This window comes from Akebia trifoliata, chromosome 10 (assembly GCF_017979445.1).
Source record: "Akebia trifoliata isolate Shusen 1 chromosome 10, ASM1797944v1, whole genome shotgun sequence".
Lineage (NCBI taxonomy): Eukaryota > Viridiplantae > Streptophyta > Magnoliopsida > Ranunculales > Lardizabalaceae > Akebia > Akebia trifoliata.
This window is the reverse complement of record NC_141384.1, coordinates 942,747-962,493: the sequence shown is the minus strand read 5'-3', so window position 1 is coordinate 962,493 and position 19,747 is coordinate 942,747. Positions and strand designations below refer to the sequence as shown.

Below are 19,747 nucleotides of genomic sequence, written 5' to 3'. Positions count from 1 at the left end.
ATTAGAAGATGAAAAAAATTATTTTCTTGTCGAGAAATTGAATTTAAGTAAAATGTGTAATCATATGCTTACAAATCATATTTTCGCCGAAAAATCACTTTCCAACAAATTTTCATGTCATGTGCAATCATTCATAATCTTAATTTTTACAACAAATCCAAATAAATCAAACCTTGATGTGATTTATAACAGTTTTTGATTTGATGAGAAATTCTTGATCATCAAATCAAATTAAGAAAATTTTTACTGACCACAGCATCTATCTCTCTTTGACTGTTCTTACTCCCAACCCCCCAAAAAAGAAAAGTGAACCCTTGATTGTGGGCTGAAAGAGAGAGAGAGAGAACAAACATGGGAGAGAGAAAAGTAGAGAGAGGAGAGAGGAGAGAGAAGAGCACTATCTCCCAATGGAAAAGGTAGTGGAAAAAAGCTCTTTTGGTACATACTGCGATGATGGTGATGATGATGCCTGTAATCTCCAACACCACCACCAACAACACCATCAACAACAACCAAAAAATCTCTCTCCACACCCACACTTCTCTCTTTCTTTCTCTCTACTTTCTGTTTCTTTGCTTCTCATTCTATGGAAAATCTCTTCTTATCCTTCTTCTTAGATTTCTTTCATTTGTAAGGAGTTACAGTGACAGTTCATGAAGGAAGAATTTTTTTGAAGAGAAATGGACAACAAGTGTGGGTGTTGGTCAGCTTTTAAACGTGGGGTTAAGGGTACCTGCAAGTCCTCTGTTTCTAGAGACTCTGCTCACGCTCTTCCTCGTACCAGTCTAGTCTACGACGCAGGTATCCATGGATTTGTTTGATTTTCTAATATGGGTTTTTTTCATAATTCAATCCGAACATGTTTCTGCAATTAATTTCCTTTGTTTCATGTTGAAACTTTAAAAAAAAAAAAATCAGCTTTTTGTTTGGGTATCCACTCAGATTAGATATTTAGTTCTAGCAACTAAGTGAGAGAAACCATTTCTCTCCATTTTCAATTTTAATGGTTTCTTTTATTTAATAAGGCAATTTTGTTCTTTTTAATCTTTTTTGGGTTCTCCCAAAATTTTGAGTTCTTAGTCTGCTAGATTTTGAAAGACTAGTATTTTGATTTTTGAGCAAGAGATCTCATACTTGAATGGTTGCAATTGAAAAATTGGACCTTTTTTTTTGGTTTAATTTTCTGTATAAAAAGATATGCATTAGTTGAGATCTTATTTGGGTTTCTCTGAAATCTGCAAAATTGAGCTTCATTGTCTCTTTTAAGTTTTGGCATCAAGCCTAATTTAGCTTCTTTTGTACATTTTTTTTTAAAGAGGTGTGTTCTGAAAGGAGTTATTTCTGCTGATGTAGCAACAAAGAATAGATGCTTAAATTTTTGCACCCTCATGAAGAATTTGTGTCAATTAAGATCATATATCTTTAATTTATATTTGAGTTCTCATGTTTCTTCTCAAGTTTTGATTAAAGAGTAGCGATCCAAGTTATCTCACACTAATTCTACCAATGCAGTCACTGAGACCCGATACCTAAATGCTAGCAATCGAGAGCTCTCTGCAGCCCATGAAGCTCAGCTCTCCTCAGAAAATCCCGATGCACCACAGCCTGAAAAGAAAGCTTTTCGCCAATTACTACAGTTTACATTTCAAGAACTCAAGTCTGCAACTGGAAACTTTAGACCTGATAGTATTCTAGGGGAAGGTGGTTTTGGATATGTTTTCAAAGGATGGATTGAGGAGAATGGCACCGCCCCCGCGAAACCTGGCACTGGTGTCACGGTTGCGGTCAAAAGCTTGAAGCCGGATGCTCTCCAAGGCCACAGAGAATGGGTGGTTAGTACTTAGTATATAATCTGTATTGGTTGGTAGATTGAGAGACTTGGAGAATCAGTGATAATATATGGTGGATATGATAATTTTCCTGATTGCAGGCCGAGGTTGACTTCCTTGGACAACTTCACCACCGTAACCTCGTTAAGCTTATTGGATATTGCATCGAAGATGATCAGCGGTTGCTTGTTTACGAATTTATGACCCGGGGGAGTCTTGAAAATCATCTTTTCAGAAGTAAGTGGTAGCTTGTTTTTTGGTGTAAAAATGACATGTAGAGTGTCATTTTCCATAATTTTTCTTCTTGAGGAAACTACATGATGCAAATCAAACAGAACCCTAGTTGAGCAAATTTTCTAACATGGAATAGATCTAGGAAGTAAGTTCCAATTTTTTTTTATGCTAATCGTGGCATTGTTTGCTTTCTGTTTTAGGCTAGAAAGGGTTGCCCATTCTTGTTTTAGGCTGAAACTAGTTCTGAAATTACTTGGGTTGTTTGGTTGAGATCCACTCACCATCACCATCGTGATGTATGGCTCATCCTAAACATTTAGCAAATTTTTATTAGTTCTCAATTATACTTGTGTGGCTGTAGAGCCGTAAATTATTATGGTGGACATCCTTGTTCAATGCTAATGGTTCTTTGGTGGGTTATTTTTGGAGGGAAATTCTGGCTTCTTATAACCTTTCATTCTCAATGGATTGGCCAGTAAGCATGGAAGTTTTGACAAAGCTATGAGCACCTTATAGTATAGCAAACTGTCTTGAGCATCCTCATGTTTAAGTCTCGAAGATTGGACTAATATACCATTAAGAATAGTATTAAAAGAGTAAATGAATTTTTTTTTGAGAACGCTTAGCTTAGCTTAAAGGGATTCTTTACAAAGCTTAGCTTTCTTTTTGGTAGGCTATACAACTAGTTCACCATTTGTACAGCATGGTGTGGCAGAACAGAACCAATATACTTATTTAGAAGCACCATTACACATTAATCATCTATTAATCTATAACTATTGGATGGAGCATGTTTTATGGCACTTTTTTTTTTTTTTTCCGCTGTATACATATTTAATTGTTAAAGTATGGTGCTAAAATCTTTTTGAATTCTTGAAGGGTCCCTACCTCTTCCATGGTCTAACAGGATCAAGATTGCACTAGGTGCTGCTAAAGGATTGGCCTTTCTCCATGGAGGCACTGAACCTGTCATTTATAGAGACTTTAAGACGTCCAACATTTTGCTTGATTCGGTATGTTACCAAACTTTTGGACTGTTGATTCTGCTGTGATTTTGTTCTCTCTTTATTTATGATTTAGAATTTTCTTTATAGGAATATAATGCAAAGCTCTCGGATTTCGGTCTAGCAAAAGCTGGGCCGCGAGGGGATAAAACACATGTTTCTACTAGGGTCGTTGGAACGTATGGTTATGCTGCACCAGAATATGTGATGACAGGTACTAAATAGTAGCCTTAATGGGTTAAATGAAATGTAACCATTCTATATGGCTTTTGTTTGGAACTGGGGTACTTTTTGAGTTTCCCATCATACATCCTTGTTTTTCTTTAATAATCATCGTCCATCCAATTGATGGACAGACTTTTTTCAGTATGACGTCCCAACAATTACGTCAATCAAGTGATCCCAAGTCTCTACCATCCCGATGAATGAAACATTTTTTAGACATAATTTTTTGGCCTTTCAAGAGCATGCAATTGGAATGGTTGTTTTTGGACCATCGCTTCAGTCCAGATCAATGACCATGAATATTATATTACATGTAAAATATGAATATTTAGGATATCCGATTTGCCAACCATTAAATGAATTAAGGTTATAATTTTGAATTTGTTGAGCATTCAGACTTCACAACTTCCTAAAGGACCTTTTTTTTTTGCTAAGCAAGAAAGTGAAATTCCCAATGACCTCATAAACCATCTAGTATCAAATTTTTTTTTTTTTCCTCTGGTTTAAATCTTCTTCTCTTCAATATGGGATGATTGTGATTCAATAGAAATTCACACAATTCTGGTTTCTTTTTTGGCCAGGTCACCTGACGTCTAAGAGCGATGTCTACAGTTTTGGGGTTGTGTTACTCGAGATTTTAACGGGTCGAAGATCAATGGACAAGAACCGACCCAGTGGAGAGCAAAACCTTGTCGCTTGGGCTCGATCATACTTAGGAGACAAGCGAAAGCTTTACCAACTTGTGGACCCTCGTTTGGAGCTAAATTACTCCATTAAAGGGGTGCAAAAGGTTGCTCAGATATCTTACTACTGTCTCAGCAGGGACCCTAAATCTCGTCCTTCCATGGATGAAATTGTGAAGGGTCTCACCCCTTTACAAGATCTCAATGACCTTGCGATCTTATCTTATCACCCTCGTTCGACTCAGCAAGCTCGCCGCAAGAAGAAATCTGATGGAATGAGACAGCTTACGTACACCCAATCGAAAAACATCAGGGACTCTCCAAGGAATACGGGTAAGCAGCAAAGTAGATAATATCAGTGGGATATATTTTTTTATGTTTCATGGATAGTTCATCCATCTATCGCTTACCCTTCAATTGGATCGATATTCAACATGTACCCATTGTTAGGATGTGGTTTATCTGAATTGGGTAGTTTATAGAAAGTGTGCCGAGTTTGGATATATGTGTTCTTGAGATTTGCCAATGCCAGATGGGGAGTGGGCAGTGAGGCAAGGCACTAACACATTTTTTGAATGTTGGGTTGTGTGTAATTGACGAAAAATACATCACCTTATATATTTGAATTCTCTAGAGACGTGTTGTAAATCTAGCAGATGAGTTCGGATCTTGAGATAAATCATGGGAAGTAGTAGATTAAACTTTTTCATTGCTATTTGCAGTTTCTTGAATTTGAATCTTTTTCAGACTTTTAGAAATAATCTGTAGTTGGATCTGTGGATTGAAATTGGTGCTTGGTGCTTCCTTTTAGTTCCAAAGAACTGTTTCTTGTGGTGAGTTCCTTTCATCTCTCTTAGATTTGTTTCTTGGTTGAATTTTAAAGAAGAAACTTTATCTACTAAAGGTTTAAGGTATATGGTTTTTTCTACTGGACCACACACACATGTATGTTGCACCTACACATCGAGCTTACCTGTTGTCTACATCTAACCATTGCATTCATGTAATTTTGTGGTTGATTTCTATCAACTACTAGATTGGCTTTTTGGGTTCTACTTGGGCCAAAGGTTCACACAGTTATCTTTAGGTGATTATAGGGTTCATTGCCACACACGTTATTGCACCCTACACCATGTCATAGGTTCAACCACACTTGAGTGCCCTGGCACCTGTAGCCGTGTGTGACTGGCACGTAGGCTCGTCGTGCATATGTGGGTGTGTGGGTGCTATTAACTTATGTCCTAAAGGGCACATGAGCAACTATTATGAACTTGAGATTACTTCTCCTCCTATAAAATATGTGACTAAATTTTAAGACACAAAAATAGGAGCTTCCAAAGGAATGAAGAAGTTTTGAAATTTCATTTCTCACCAAAACTTCGAGTAGAAGAATGGGATATATCTTAAAATAAAAGTAAATTGTACGCTCATTTCTTTTGCAAATTCTAAACAAAATATTCAAATCCAAGGGATAGGAAACACCCAATGAAATATGATCTGATCCTATGGCCATAAATCATTAATCAAACTAACTTTTGTTGTGTGGGCCATCAAAACATTGAGGGGACCCGAGGCTCCAAAAAAAAAAAAAAAAATTCCGACTCTTAGAGCAACTCTAGCCAGGGGCTTCAAATTGGCATCTTCTTCATTTTGAAGACTCCAAAACACTTTCGAACTCCAACCGGTCTCATTTTTAAATCACTATTCCTTCCTCAAAAACACTATATTTGAAGGGACACAATAGGCATTTAAATAATGTTGAAAAGAGAAGACTAAAATTGACATTTCCTGAAAAAATTGGGATACAATAGGTATTCTAAAAAGATGAACAGTGATAGAGATTGACCTTCTATTCTTCTCTCTCCCCTCTATATTTGAAGTTGTGAACAGTGATATAGAGGAGTTTTCTTCATTTTGAAGGATGGTTGGAGTTTGGTTAAGAGGCCTTTATTTCTAAATATAGAGATTTGAAGGATGGTTAGAGTTGCTCACACAGTCTCGGAGTTCATTACTTGGATTTAGAACTCCAATGCACTCAGACTCTACATCCTCTACCGACTACCACTTTGGAGAGTCAAATGCCTCTGAAGCCACTCCAATGCACATTACCATTGGTTCTCAACTAAAAATATTTTGAAAAGGTAAAAGAAAAAAGTGAGATTCTCTCTCTCTCTCTCTCTACCATTTGGTAGTTACGAAACACTGGATAGAGAAAAGACCCCTTAAATAGGCAAAATGGATCTCCACAACAAATTACCTACTAGATATGTCTATTTGCGTTAGAGTTGCTCTTAAAAAAGAAACAAAAGGCCTTAGATTGATTTTATTAGTTGGATTCAACTAATTTTCATGATGGCTCCTTAATGACGCGTACAGGAGGGCGTTACTACTATCGCAATAAGGTTTATTTTGAATTAAGGCATTTGATTAAGTCACATTTATTGGACCAAAGCTCATCAAAATATAATACCTTAGCGTTGGAGGTGAATTTTAGCTATTCATCAACATGGTCATTTTTTTATTAAGAAAAAAAATTTTAATTCTAAAACTTTAATTTAATTATTATTTATAAAGAATTGTCTTGAACACATAGTCATAAAATTTGAATTTGATAAATATTAAGATTCAACGAGGTTGGTTTAGATAAATTCAAGTAAAAAAAAATCGACATATTTCACTTGATTGTTACTTTATTACGAGGTCAATCTAACAAAAAAAAAAAACTATTATTGTATCACTTAAGTTATAGAGAAATTCCCAAACCCAAAAATTAAGAATGACATTTACTTGTAACCTAGAAGAAAATAATAACTTTGAATAGTGAAATAAATTATATTTAAAGAAACCCTTTCCTTACTAAAACGAGTCATGATAATTTGATGCCCTCCTCTGCCATACGCCTCGATCACAGAATCATAGATTGTTTGTCTCAAGATACATAAGAAAAATATTTATAATTCTACATATTTTGAGACAAGTGATCTACAATTCTATGACGGGCGTGAGAAAATCATTATTCTTCTAAAATAGTGAAGGAAAAACAGGTCTTATTAAGTCTCATCCACCATCAAAAGACCTCGAGATTCATAAAACAAGTCCTCGAGATTCAAGTTATTTATCATTTCTTATTTTTAAAAATATTTATAATTTCGACAAATTTAAACAGGGTACATCAAGTAATTTCTCCAAACTTTAACCGTACAACAAGAGAGAGAGAGAGAGATTAAACAGGGAGAACCTTCTTGACAATTTCATCACTAAGTGCAGCAATTTGAGAATCAAGAGCTTTAATGGTCTCCTCCTTCTGTTTCTCCAAACTCGCTAAAGCCTCAGCCAACTCAGCCTCCACTTTCTTCTTCCCTTCCGCCAACTGCGCCTCAACCTCCAAACTCGTCTCCTTCTTCATCTGATTCAAAGCCGCCGTTATCTCAGCTCGAGCCGCCTTCATCACAGCTGCCGCTTGATCTTCAAGCTGCTTCACTTCCGCTGATGTGTCCTTCACTCCACTCAACTTCTCCTTTATCGCTGCGTCTCTCTCGTCCATGAATTTCGACATTGGTGTGAAGTAGATCTTATCTAGAGCCACCATTAGAAACAGAAATTCTGCAATTATGGCTGGTAAGGTTAGATTGAAGTCGAACAACGCCGCTTTCTCCATCTCTACAGCTAATGATGGTGGCGCCATTGCCAAGATTGATGCTGCGATAGCTGCTGTTGATTTTATAGAATCGAAGGAGAGGGTCTTGTTGTTATGGAGTTTGTGAGGTTGGGTTTTTTTGAGGATTGAGATTTGGGGGATTTGAACTTTTGGGGTTTTTGGAGGGGATGGGAGAGAAGAGGATGATGGAATTAGGGTTTTGGTGGAGGCCATGAGCATCTTCGCCATGATTGATTCTTCCTTTTTTTTTTCTGTTCTTTTTTTTTTTTGAATCAAAAATTCAATTTGGTTTCTCTTCTTTATCTCTCAGTTTTGGGGTTTTAGGTGTTTGGAGGGAGAGAGAGATCCTATCTCATTCTATCTAATGTTCTATTGGCCTCACAATTGGTAGTGTTCTTCAGGCCTCACAATTGATGAGGCCTTGTAAGATAATTTTTTTATTTAGAGATACCTCTCCATGTTTTGATGAATATTTGAGATACCCCTTTACTATGTTCTCAAAATGATGACATACCCCTTGACCTTGGTCTACTATTGGAGTCTATTAAAAATACCTAAATGTCCTCAACTTCTTCCTCTAGGCTCTATTTAATAAACCTTGATTTTTCTCTAAACGATCAACCATTTTCATACTTTTCAACCTCCAAAGAGAGAAAATTGGAAAGTTTCCATAATAGACTATTCATTTTAATTTTGAGAAGAATGGTCTACTTGCACACACGGAAATGATTCATTGCACCCACTTAAGTTACTTTTGTAAAAAGAAAAAGTAAATTACTGTTTTACCTTTTTATTTTGGCTTATTGCATGTACCACCACCACCACCACTTATTGAACAAAAATTCAAAACCCGCTTTCTTCTTGCTTTCTTTATTTTCTCATATTCATCTCCTTATGAATTTTATGAGAGGTTGAATCAATGGAAGTTATATTTTTTTTTCAAGTTATCTTTTAAATAAAAAAAAAACTTTTTTCTATTTAATCATTAAGGAAAATGGAAAAAACTATTGTTAAAACCTTAAAACAATGATTTTGAATCAAAGAATTTGAAGATTTTTTGATAGTTCTATTTGATAGGTTCAAACTGAATTTATTTTAATAAATTTGATAGGTACCTCCTGAATACTACCAAACAAATTTGAAAAGTACATACTGAACAAAATTTTCTATCAACAATTGTAAAATTGATTCGGTAAGTACTTACCAAACATAATTTTCTCATGTAAATGACTTTAACTCGATTGAAAGTATTAGGGTAAGAAAAATAAATAAGATCAAAGCTTAAAATCCTCATTAAAATCTTTTAAGAGACAAAGAAAAAGGAGAAAAAGAAATGAGAGAGAGAGAGAGATGTGTATTACAAGCAAGTGAGGTGAAAATGAGTCATTTTAGTGTGTGCAAATAAACCCACCCTTTTAAGAATGATAAATTACCATTTTTGGTCAAAGTGAGAAGTTGTTTTTATTTTACAAAACATTATATTTTCTCTACTTTAATTTTAATAAATGGTTAAAATTCCCTACTTTAACTAAAATGTTTTAACTCCGAAAATGATAAATTACTGCATTTGGAATTAAAATGAGTAGTCTAATTGTTTTGGAAAAAATAATAGTTTTCAATGCATATTTTGGTAAAACCTGCTTAAATTATTTTTAACAAAATAGATTCCATTTTAAACCATGATTTTCAACCTCTTGTAGAAAACCCTCCATTTTTCTAAAATAAAAATTCCACCATCTTCTACTTACCCAAAACCCCTATCTAGTTATTAAGGCTTGAAGGTTGGATATAAATCATAAGTGTAATGATTTTCTGATGCCCCCTTCTGACACACCCCCCCTTACGCCCCTATCATAGAAGCGTAGATCAGTTGCTTTGGGATATGCACGATCCTAAATCATTTTCTAAAGTATCCCGAGGCAATTGATTTATGATTCTGTGATGGGGGAATAAGGGGCGTGCGTCAAAGGGAGGTGTCATATAATCACAATTCAAATCATAAAGTTGAAGACAATGGTAAATTTTTTGTCATTATGCTCACCTTCTATTAAGTCTATTAGAGAATATGCGATCGATAGGGTATCTCAAATATTCACAAAAATATGGAGTGGTACTTCTATATCAGTAAAAAAAAATTTTTTTTTTGAAACTTCATCATCAATATATCTCCTTTAAAAGATTTCAAATATAAGTATTTATTATAAAATGAGATTTTGTGATTATATCATCCACTAATTTACAACAGTAGAACATTTAAAAAAACAAAAAATTCTAAGTACATATTTATCAATAATGTCCATCGAGTTTGAGAGGATTTTACATGATCTAATTAGACCAGATAGATGAGCTCAAACCCGACTCGACCAAACTTCAATTATCATCATCACCTTATCGAAAGGATTTGGTAGATATAAATATATCTTTTGATAGATAGATATTTAACATATATCATCTCTCACGACTAAACTACTGTGAAATGCTTTACAAATAAAACAATGCTGTATGAATACTAAGAAGATTTAAACTGAGACTAAAATTTCTGAATCATGTAATGAAGTCAAAGGGGATGATGCCTGTCCATCATCACTCCACACATTTTTCCATTGTCTTTCTCCCAATTTCAGCAAGTTCAGGTTCATCAAAAGAGAAAAGAAAAAAAGCCATCTAAAGCAGATGGATCCAACCGAAATCATTAGCCCTAAAACCAATCGCGATGTGCTATCGTCATCTCCCATCGGGAATGAAGTTTCCAAAGCATGCCAAGATTATTTTTGAGGAAACATAATAAACCTTGATGCATTAACACAGCTGATATGAACATTGGCCAAAGCTTGTCGAGCTTCGACAGGTCCTGTGGCGTTGCATTATTGATAACCTCTCCATGCTTCCCCTCCTTGATTGCAAGATTACCTCTCTATATCCGTGTAAATGTAATCTTTGAACCCATTTTCAAGAAATTCCTGGAAAACCTTGAAGGACGAAACTTGCTTTCTGATCTCTTTCTCCCCACGTACCACAGTTTAGAGTATGAAAGCCATCCCCTCAAGAAGTGAGCCAACTTGAACTCTGACTGACCATTTAAATCTTCATCAAAACCATCTTCAAAATAGTAGTGTTTTTCGTTTTCTTCTTGCTCATCACCATTACAATCACCCCCACCATTGTCTTTTTTCTCTTCACAAACATCGGGTCCTGTTAACAACCTAAAGATAAGGATCTTAGTTCCATGTTTCAGCATAAGCATTTTTAATAGATGATTGGGATTGTTGGGATATAACCTTATAACATGGTATGCATAATAAGAGAGGGGGTGGGGGGGGGGGGGGGTTTGAGAAGACGAGACCATTCAACATCAGTGAACCAAAGCCTAGGAGATCCCTCTGACAGAAATCAATTAAGTTAAAAATCTGACTAGACAGCAAGGATTGCGAATATTTTCATGTGAGATCTCTTGGGTGAGGTCCACCGATTAAACAGCCAAGATCAACAAGTGCAGGTCTTGATTTTCATTCCGGCTACTAAACAACAAGAAGGGATATTAAGGCCAATTTGCATGGTACAATGGGTATGCATATTTAGAAATGATTGATAGCCATACATTACTACAAAAGGGTAAATCCATATGGAACGCTTACATTGTTTGCTGTTTGCCTGCGGTACTCTCTTTTTTAGGTCGTTCCTTTATAAAGTTGTAGTTAATTGAAAGATACCGAATAAAATGAAGCTGCGGGCATGAAGAAAATGGTTAATGTAATGCAACAACACAATAGAACATGCTTTAAGTTCACAGCTACAAAAGGAAGGACAGGAAATACAGAACAAGAATAGCGACAAAAACCTTCAAGATTTCATCCACATGTATACACCTAATATAAGAGAGGTGTCTACACACAAGATTTCCATTAGCACAATAAATGACAATCACTAGATGCTTAACTACAAGATGGGGAAAGTAATAATCAACTGTATTAATCATAAAGAACTCCAACACATGGTTTGCATCTCTAAGGACATAGAAAGAACTCCTCAAACAAAACCATTTGGAAGATAGAAATATCCACAATCTTCCAAGCAAAGGAGTGTTTCCATGACCACCAAATAAAAAGGGAGGGAGTCCATGTCATTCTACAAAGAACATTAATTGAAAATGTGGAAATGACTAAACCCAAAACACGGAACTCTTAGTCACTATGGTGCTTACTGTCTAGATCAGCCGCTTTATACCACTATTTTGGATCGACAGCATGAATCTTATTTTCTTTTTTCCTTCAACTTTATCTAGAGATCTATATTATATTTCTGAAGGAAAGTGCCTTCAAACTTTATTGAAGGCTCCTTCTAATTATTTACATTCCCAGACCATCTCAGCCAACTTTCCTTCATTTTATGTCCTCACAGGACTAATCTTCAATTCCCTCAAATGAGCTCATTTCTTTGTCTTTCCCAGTCTGTACTCATCCATCTCAACACCTTTGATCCCTACTACCTTATTTTATGGACCCTCCACTTCTTGATTGCCTAAAATACTACCTTATTTTAGGATTTACAATGTATGTGCGGAAACACAGTAACTTTGGGTATTTTTTTTTTTTCAATCAATGTTAATTGGAGTCTCGTCTCTCTGAGTGTCCTTAAGTTAGCACATAAACAGCTACCATATTTTAGAATACATGTACCTCTATCAAGTGAAACTCTGGAAAAACCCACAACATCTCAATTTGGTTGCCTCCACCAAACTTTTGCTCGACAAAGCCTTCTAGATCCTGCTGTTAGAAAACAAGCTTCTGCAATAAATTCCAAGTCTCTTTTTGATCCAACTAAATTCTTGAGAAGCCATAAATGGGCTCTAGACAGAAAGATGAACCATATCCTCTCCAATATCATCAGATAACGATGATGCAGATATTACCTAAAGTACACCTTTATGTGTCACACACACACACTCATATATACACAATCAAATTTACATATATGTTTTCATACAAAATTGTCTCTAATTACTAATGCCATAAAAAGGAGCTGGAATGTGACTTCAGTAGGAGAATGACGAACCATCTTTGCAATATACAACTAATAAAAAAAATATTATCTGAAAACGGACCTGATCACCATCCTTAATCCCAAAATTTCGGATGTAATCCTTGTTGTTGATCAGCTTCTGACCTTCAAAACATAAGCAGAAATGGCCCCACACGTGTGTCCTGAATATTCCATTTCAAATTTTAAAGGGGGAAACTCTAATTAGAACATCAAATTAGATCAATTTCAATAGTAAAAGAACCAACTTTAATAAGACCCAAAATATATCCCAAATTGGGTATTTAAGTAACAAATTACCATCAAATCAATCAAACACATTATTCCTCTAATTTTCATAATCGTGTTCTATAATACCCAAATTAAAGAATCAAATTTATTGTTAAAACCCTAAAAATTACGAAAAATAAATAAACAAAAATCACCTCACCAAGAAATCTTTCCTTTCCCCTCTTTAGGAGATTGAGTGAAGACATCCTCCACCGCTTGCTTGAGTTCCGCTACTGTAGCCGTTCTCTCAACTTGAACATCTGTTAAAAAAAAAAAAAAAAAATAACAACCACCCTAAACCATTAAAAACAAAAAAAAATCCCCAAAAAAAAAAAAAAAAAATTCAAGAGAGAGAGAGAGACCGAATGAAGAAGAATCCAATTTGAGAACAGAGAGCTTGAAGAGATTGGCAGGGAGCTTATGGTAAGAGAAGCTCAAGCTAGGGAGGGCATCGTTGAAGGGATTAAGAGAACAGCTGCGACGCCTCTCCAGAGAAATCAATGTTGGGGTGTCGTCTCCCCCAATGCCTAGCATTGTATCTCTCTCTCTGGTCCTCCTCTTCAAACCCTAGAATTCTTCAGTGTTGGTGGTGATGGTGCAGGATAGGTTTACTGGACGAGCAGTAAATACTTGAGGAAAGAGAGATTCCAGAGAGAGAACTACACGCTTCCACTCTCTTTCTTTTATTTTTGATCGTTTAATTTTTTTTTTTTTTTAAATCGTTGGAAAGAGAAGGAGATTTGATTAGCAGAGAGACAAAGGAAGGAATGAAATATTTTGTACGTGATGATCTCATGGTGGTGGTATTATAGAAACAATCCTGAATTTCCACGTGGAGAATTTTTATTTGTTAGATTAAACAATCATGATTTAGCCCAATCTAACTAGAATTAAAGATGGACTATAACTGTTATAGGGACAAATACGAGTTAACTCTGTTAGTGCGAGAAGTATGTGATCGTAACTCAATTTGTTGTTTTTATGGTCCCGTTGGCCGTTGATGGTTGGGCTTTTAAAGCGGGAGACCGTTATACCCTCAATTTGAATAATTGCCACGTGGCAAAATCCTGGCCCATCCCAACGTTTTTACCATCAAACCCCATTCAGGGTGGGGAGAGCACTATTGTTTTTAATTGAGCTCTCCCCCTCTTCTTTTGGGTTTTGTGTGCCAATGGATTTGTTCCGGTTTGGTTTTAAAAGTAGCTGGACTTCTTGGTTCCTAATCAATTTTGATCGATTTTGGTTACCTTCAGTTCCAAGAGGAGGTCCAATTTTAATTGATTCCAATAAAATGAGATTCAAAATCATGATTTTCGATTTTGATAAAATGGGCACCCATTAACACCCCTAATGAGAGAGCCATTATCACCATGATGCCATCACTTCTCCCATGTCCACCATTGCTTGATTTCGATCCCAAGCCACCCAAGTAGGAAGTCTTGGTTTTTGTTGGTGCACTGTAACAAAAAACGGATTTAAAAGGCACCTTGCATCTCTTGACAATTAGAAAAACATGATTTTTTCATAATTTTTAATATATATATTATCTTTTAGTTTCTAAATACCAACCCATTTAAAGGGGTATAGAATATGTCATCTCCATCTCCTTGTATTGTTTCTTCTGTTTGTTTCATATGATAACACTTACAAATAACTAACTAGAAAGGGATTTTATATAAATGTAAAATGTTCCACATAAGTTTGAGTAACAAACCTTCAAATTACCACACATGGTGACTCTGTGTGACAGCTGAATTGAGACTTGCTTTAAGAAATATAGCGTAATACAATAAGAAAACCATTATACAGGAAAGCAAGAAGCATAAGAGATGTGGGTTAAATTTTCACACCATTACATCTTGGATTCAAATCTCAGAAGGGACAACATGGGGAAAGAGTCACATGGGGACCCAAAGCCGGCAAGATGAGAGGCTGTGAAAATCACCTGCGGAGTGTGGTGGTGTATAACTCCCCAAGGCTAAACTTTCCCCACCACACGATGAGAGGCTGTGAAAATCAGCTGTGGAGTGTGGTGGTGTATAACTACCCAAGGCTAAACTTTCCCCAACACATGATGAGAGGCATTATTGCGTTAGTGCTTTTGGTGTATTGGTTAGGTTCGAGTCAAACTCAGAAGACAAGCATCAAGGTTCCTAGTGGGAGAAGAAACAAAAGATCCATTTACACGAAGAAAAACTGCTATGAGAGACCAACCCCAGAAAGAATACACAAAGTGAAATAAAACAGGAACCCATCGTCCATCTGTAACAAATGGCAGATCATTCAAGTTACCTGACACATGCGCGCATGTAAAGTGTAATGGGAAACAAATAATCTACTTGAGAGACTAAGAAATAGCTAAAAAACCAGGGGGACATAAATAAGGAAAATCAATTGTGAGGCAAGTCACCCCAGATATACATCAAAAACAGCAAAATTGGCGTGCATAATATCCATAAGATAGTCAACAAATGCAAGTAAACGAAAATGCTTCAGAACTTCACGGATCACAGTTACCATAAATAAATCCCATTCATTGTTGATGAAAGAGGATTCAAATATTGAACTTGAGTAGGAAAGCTGAAAATTTTCTCTTACCATAGTGCCACATTAGGCCAAAGCTACCAAGGCCTCAAGATTTTCCTAGGAAGACCAAGTAAACATGTATCATGAAAAAGTGACATAAAATATCAAACCTCAGTAGAGAGATTGCAGAAAAAAAAAAAAAACAGCAAAGAAAAGAGTATAACACAAACAAAAGGATTTACGTGGTTCAACAGTGTGCCTACGTCCACGGATCAGATCGAAATCTAATTACACACTTTTTTTTCTTCTTCTGCTTATAGTGGGTATCCCAACTCTTCAGGTGGGACTAATCCCACGGTCATGCGCACCGCCCCCTCGGAAAGTCCTACGTGCAACTGGTTGAGTCGAGGGTCAACCGGACCCTGGAGGGTGACCCCAAGGAATTCATAGTTTTGTGGGCTTTCGAACTCTTGACCTACCCTTCCCGAGGAGGTTATCAAGGCTTGGCTTGCCACTAGGCCAACCCCTTCGGGTTGAAATCTAATTACAATCTATTCTTTCAAAATTATAGCCCTAGAGATTTCTAGCAAAACAAGAACAGAGAAAACGTTTCTCCCTTTTCCCAAAAAAGGAACCTAGACAACTTTCCCCAAAAGAATACATATATAACCTCAAAAAAAAAAAAAAATTCAACTTGATCCCGGAGTCAGAGGAAAAGGTTCCATTTGATTTTACTTCTTGAAGTCCAAACCCAATCAAGAATACAAGACATCTTACAAAACAAAGATGAAAAATTAAAAAAAAAAGAAGAGATGAAAAATAAAACCAGCAATGTCTAAAGTGCATAACCATAGGAATCAAACAACAGGTCCCAAGCTCACACGATAAATGCACCGAGAACTACAAAGGCTACACTGATGAAAACTTGGATTTTTCGATAAGAAAGGAATTACAATTACAAACATTGAAAATATAATATGCAGAAAACACAATGACACTTTTTAATCCTTCTGCAATTAATTTAAGGATTGGATGTCCTGTTTAATTCATTCAAGAAGAAATTAACCCATACATTTCTCACATTGATCCTCTCAGATATAATCAAATTAAGTATAATTCGAAAAAGCTGTCAACTTTAATAAAAAAACTCATAAGCAACCCCATTCAAGCAAACACGAAGAAACTCAAATTATATAATCAGACCATTCGGAGATAAAGGAAGTATGATCCATCGACTCCCCTGGCACATCTTCATGTCTCGACGGCCTTTCTTTCCCTCCAACAAGCCTAGCAGGATTCCCCACCGCAGTAGTCCTCGGTGGAACATCAATTAGCACCACCGATCCCGCTCCAATCTTCGCTCCCTCCCCAATTCGAACGTTCCCCAGAATCGTTGCACCGGCACCAATCAAAACCCCATCACCAATCTTCGGATGCCTATCTCCACCAACCTTCCCGGTCCCACCTAGGGTTACGTGATGGAGAATCGACACGTTGTTGCCGATCACGGCGGTTTCTCCGACAACAACACCCGTTGCGTGATCAAAGAGGATACCTTTTCCGATCCTTGCAGCCGGATGAATGTCTACGGCGAACACGTCGGCGACTCGTGAGTGGAGAGCGAGTGCGAGAGGGCGACGCGACTGGTTCCAGAGCTTGTGAGCGACTCGGTAAGCTTGGCAAGCGAGGAAACCCTTGTAATTAAGGAGACAGTGAGCGTAGGAGACACAAGCTGGGTCACGAACTCGGGCGGCTCGGAGATCGGCAACCGTGGCGGATCGGAGAGTTGGATCGTTGGAGAACGAGTTGAGGAATAGATCGTAGAGGAGAGTCGATAAAAGAGTTGAGGAGCAAAGCTTGTTTCCTAGATGGAACGAGAGGGATCGTTCCAGAGACGAGTGAGAGAGGATGGTTGAGTAGAGGTAGCTGGCGAGTGCGGGTTCTGACTCGGCATCTCGACGAGCCTCCGCTTTGATTTGATTCCAAACACATGACTCGTCTTCGATCGATTCAGTTGATGGTGGTGGTGGTGGTGGTTGTGTTGCAGGCTGCGTATGATAGCGGAGTTCTCCAGCCGGCATCGTTTCCGGTGTAGTATAGCAGCGATGATTTTGCTAATCTACGCTGGGATGATAGGATAGGGTTGCCAAATATAACTCAAAAGTTCTGGATTCTGAACAATTGGGAGGAGAGGTCGAAAAGACGGGTATTTCGAGAGTAATTTATTTTGCTCACAATATTGTGAGCAAATTTTCTCATAACCTAACAGTAGATTGACATGTGGCACAATGACATCAGCAGTAAAGAGGAAGTTTCTCTTTTACCCTCGTGCCCTCTACCCACATAATTAATTTTTAAGATTTTAAATCTAAGAAAGGATCGTTGGCTCAAATTGATTATCACTGGCAATCCAATGACAATATCCTCTGAATTTCATGAAAATATTCATATTAAAAAAAAATTATTTTTTGAGTTTAATCCAAGATGTTAAAAATGGATGGCTTACGGAACACCCAAACTTAAATATAAAATAAAATTCAATGTTAAAAAATAATTATGTTTTTTTTATATATTAAAGTTCATATAAGTTTGTCCTCTATAACCTCATTGCTTCGAATCATGTTTTTGAATGTCACAAGGTGATCGAATCAGAAAGTGTTTTTTTCACTATGGATTGGAGAGAGAAACTTTCTCTCTCATTGTTGATGTCATTCGCGCCACATGTTAAATGATTGTTGGGCTGCGAGCAAAAAATCATTCGGTATTTCGATCCTTCCATAGTTCAACTTTAGATTGATTGACATGTCCATTGAATTTAGTCTTCTCTAAAATATTAATAAAAAAACGACCTCAACGTCCTCACCACTGTAGAAAAAATTCAAAAATTTCCTTTTCAAGATCAATCATTTTTGACCTTATTCTATTCCTTAAACCTTCAAACCTCAAGGCAAAATAAGATTTTTGGGTTAGTTAAGTGGAACTTTAGTTTTGAAATTTAAAGATTTTCACAGAAATTAGAATCTTATAGACGTCGTGGGTATCCCCACCCTTCGGGTGAGATTAATCCCTCAGTCACACGCGATGCCCTCTCAAAAAGTTCTATGTGCAACTGGTTGAGTCGAGGTCAACCAAACCCTGGAAGGTGCAATAAAGAATTCATTACTTCGTGGGGTTTTGAACACTTGACCTACCCTTCCAAAGGAACTTATCAAGGTTCGGCTTGCCACTAGACCAACCCCTTGGAGTTAGGTTTGAATTTGATATTGATTAATTTACTCGTGAATTTCTCATCTTGGTATCAAAATCAAGAACGACTCTTCCTATTTGTTGGGGAGGTTGTCCTAGTCTTATCAATACACCAATGACTGGACGTGGAAAATGTTGTAGAGATCAAGGGGTTAAAGTGGAGTCATCATGTTGCGGGTTGGAACGACTTGGAAGAATATGATTAATCCCACATTAGACATAAAAACGTTTAAAGTCTTGTCTATAAGAATAAACTTGACCTTATATAGTATGATTCGTTTTAAAATTGTACAATCTTCAGTCCAAAGTAGACAATATTGTATTATTGTGGACTTAGGGTGTTATAAGAACTTTCTTAGAATTAAAGTCCACAATTTTTTTTATGATTATTATTTTGAGAGGGGGTGGGGGATTGGTAAGCCTATTTTTTAATGAGACCATGACTCAATGAAAGGAATTGAACCAACTAAGCTAATCAACATCTTCAATTCAAGCCACCAAACTTTAAAAATACAATGAAGTTCCAAATTATTGGAGGTGTTCCTAAACAATTCTTATCACCCTCACTCCTATGGCAAAACAAACAAAATAATTATGCAAAAGTTTCCTCCCTTGATACCATTCATATAAAGTGCCTACTACTGACTATATGAACTAGTGTTCGAGTTTGAAAATTAGGAGAGTGACGAAGGTAGCAACATCTACCTCTAACATAATGAGATCTTGAACAAAAGCATGGTTACTTACCGTTAAATTTACGGTAGGCATGCAAACCAGAGCCAAGGAATCCAAAAAATTGCCTCATAACGGAATGAGAGATAGGGGTGCCAATGGGTCAGTTCTAGTTTGAGTTTTAAAGAAATCAAAACCCTTAAATTTGATCGATTTCCTATGCTTAGTATCTACCATTATTTTAAAGTTTGGATATTTAAATGAATTAAAAATCTATTAAACAAGTAATTAGACTTTCGATGCCTTACTTTATGTTCTATCTTTTGTTTGATAATTTGCCGACTCTCTCAAATTGGTCTGTAT

General features: G+C 36.6%; 4 protein-coding genes across 6 annotated transcripts; 1 reads left to right on the top strand and 3 right to left on the bottom strand.

Moving 5' to 3' along the window:
• The first annotated feature begins 250 nt into the window (after positions 1-250).
• Positions 251-4,732, top strand: LOC147392596 (serine/threonine-protein kinase PBL34-like). Its single transcript, XM_086457150.1, has 6 exons — positions 251-801; positions 1,513-1,832; positions 1,931-2,066; positions 2,943-3,076; positions 3,158-3,281; positions 3,874-4,732. Exons 1-6 carry the CDS (start codon positions 681-683, stop codon positions 4,326-4,328), a joined length of 1,290 nt encoding a protein of 429 aa, XP_086313276.1. The 5' UTR covers positions 251-680; the 3' UTR covers positions 4,329-4,732.
• A 2,342-nt stretch (positions 4,733-7,074) lies between these two features.
• On the bottom strand, positions 7,075-7,998 carry PDE334 (ATPase, F0 complex, subunit B/B', bacterial/chloroplast). Its single transcript, XM_086457151.1, has one exon. The coding sequence runs from the start codon at positions 7,859-7,861 to the stop codon at positions 7,199-7,201; it is 663 nt and encodes a 220-aa protein (XP_086313277.1). The 5' UTR covers positions 7,862-7,998; the 3' UTR covers positions 7,075-7,198.
• Positions 7,999-10,136: 2,138 nt separating this feature from the next.
• On the bottom strand, positions 10,137-13,963 carry LOC147392594 (uncharacterized). Of its 3 annotated transcripts, none has more exons than XM_086456936.1 (6): positions 13,303-13,806; positions 13,101-13,200; positions 12,735-12,834; positions 12,310-12,396; positions 11,269-11,357; positions 10,137-10,836 (listed from the first exon to the last, which is right to left on the bottom strand). In XM_086456936.1, the coding sequence occupies exons 1-6, from the start codon at positions 13,472-13,474 to the stop codon at positions 10,548-10,550; spliced, it is 837 nt and encodes a 278-aa protein (XP_086313062.1). In that variant the 5' UTR covers positions 13,475-13,806; the 3' UTR covers positions 10,137-10,547. The 3 variants fall into 3 exon arrangements, with proteins under 3 accessions (XP_086313062.1, XP_086313063.1, XP_086313064.1); XM_086456938.1 differs by having other exon boundaries at positions 10,663-10,825; positions 13,303-13,963; XM_086456937.1 differs by lacking the exon at positions 12,310-12,396 and having other exon boundaries at positions 13,303-13,776.
• Positions 13,964-16,381: 2,418 nt separating this feature from the next.
• On the bottom strand, positions 16,382-17,687 carry SERAT1;1 (serine acetyltransferase 1;1). The gene has a single exon (XM_086455240.1). It carries the CDS (start codon positions 17,545-17,547, stop codon positions 16,651-16,653), a length of 897 nt encoding a protein of 298 aa, XP_086311366.1. The 5' UTR covers positions 17,548-17,687; the 3' UTR covers positions 16,382-16,650.
• Positions 17,688-19,747: the final 2,060 nt, after the last annotated feature.

Bases quoted from the DNA above. Each gene is read 5' to 3' on its own strand.
- PDE334 (XM_086457151.1), bottom strand. From the start codon at position 7,861: ATGGCGAAGATGCTCATGGCCTCCACCAAAACCCTAATTCCATCATCC.
- LOC147392594 (XM_086456936.1), bottom strand. From the start codon at position 13,474: ATGCTAGGCATTGGGGGAGACGACACCCCAACATTGATTTCTCTGGAG. The intron at 13,201-13,302 runs GTCTCTCTCTCT...TTTTTTTAACAG, and splicing joins ATTGGATTCTTCTTCATTCG to ATGTTCAAGTTGAGAGAACG. The intron at 12,835-13,100 runs GTGAGGTGATTT...TGGAATATTCAG, and splicing joins GGGAAAGGAAAGATTTCTTG to GACACACGTGTGGGGCCATT.
- LOC147392596 (XM_086457150.1), top strand. From the start codon at position 681: ATGGACAACAAGTGTGGGTGTTGGTCAGCTTTTAAACGTGGGGTTAAG. The intron at 2,067-2,942 runs GTAAGTGGTAGC...GAATTCTTGAAG, and splicing joins TGAAAATCATCTTTTCAGAA to GGTCCCTACCTCTTCCATGG. The intron at 3,282-3,873 runs GTACTAAATAGT...TTTTTTGGCCAG, and splicing joins ACCAGAATATGTGATGACAG to GTCACCTGACGTCTAAGAGC.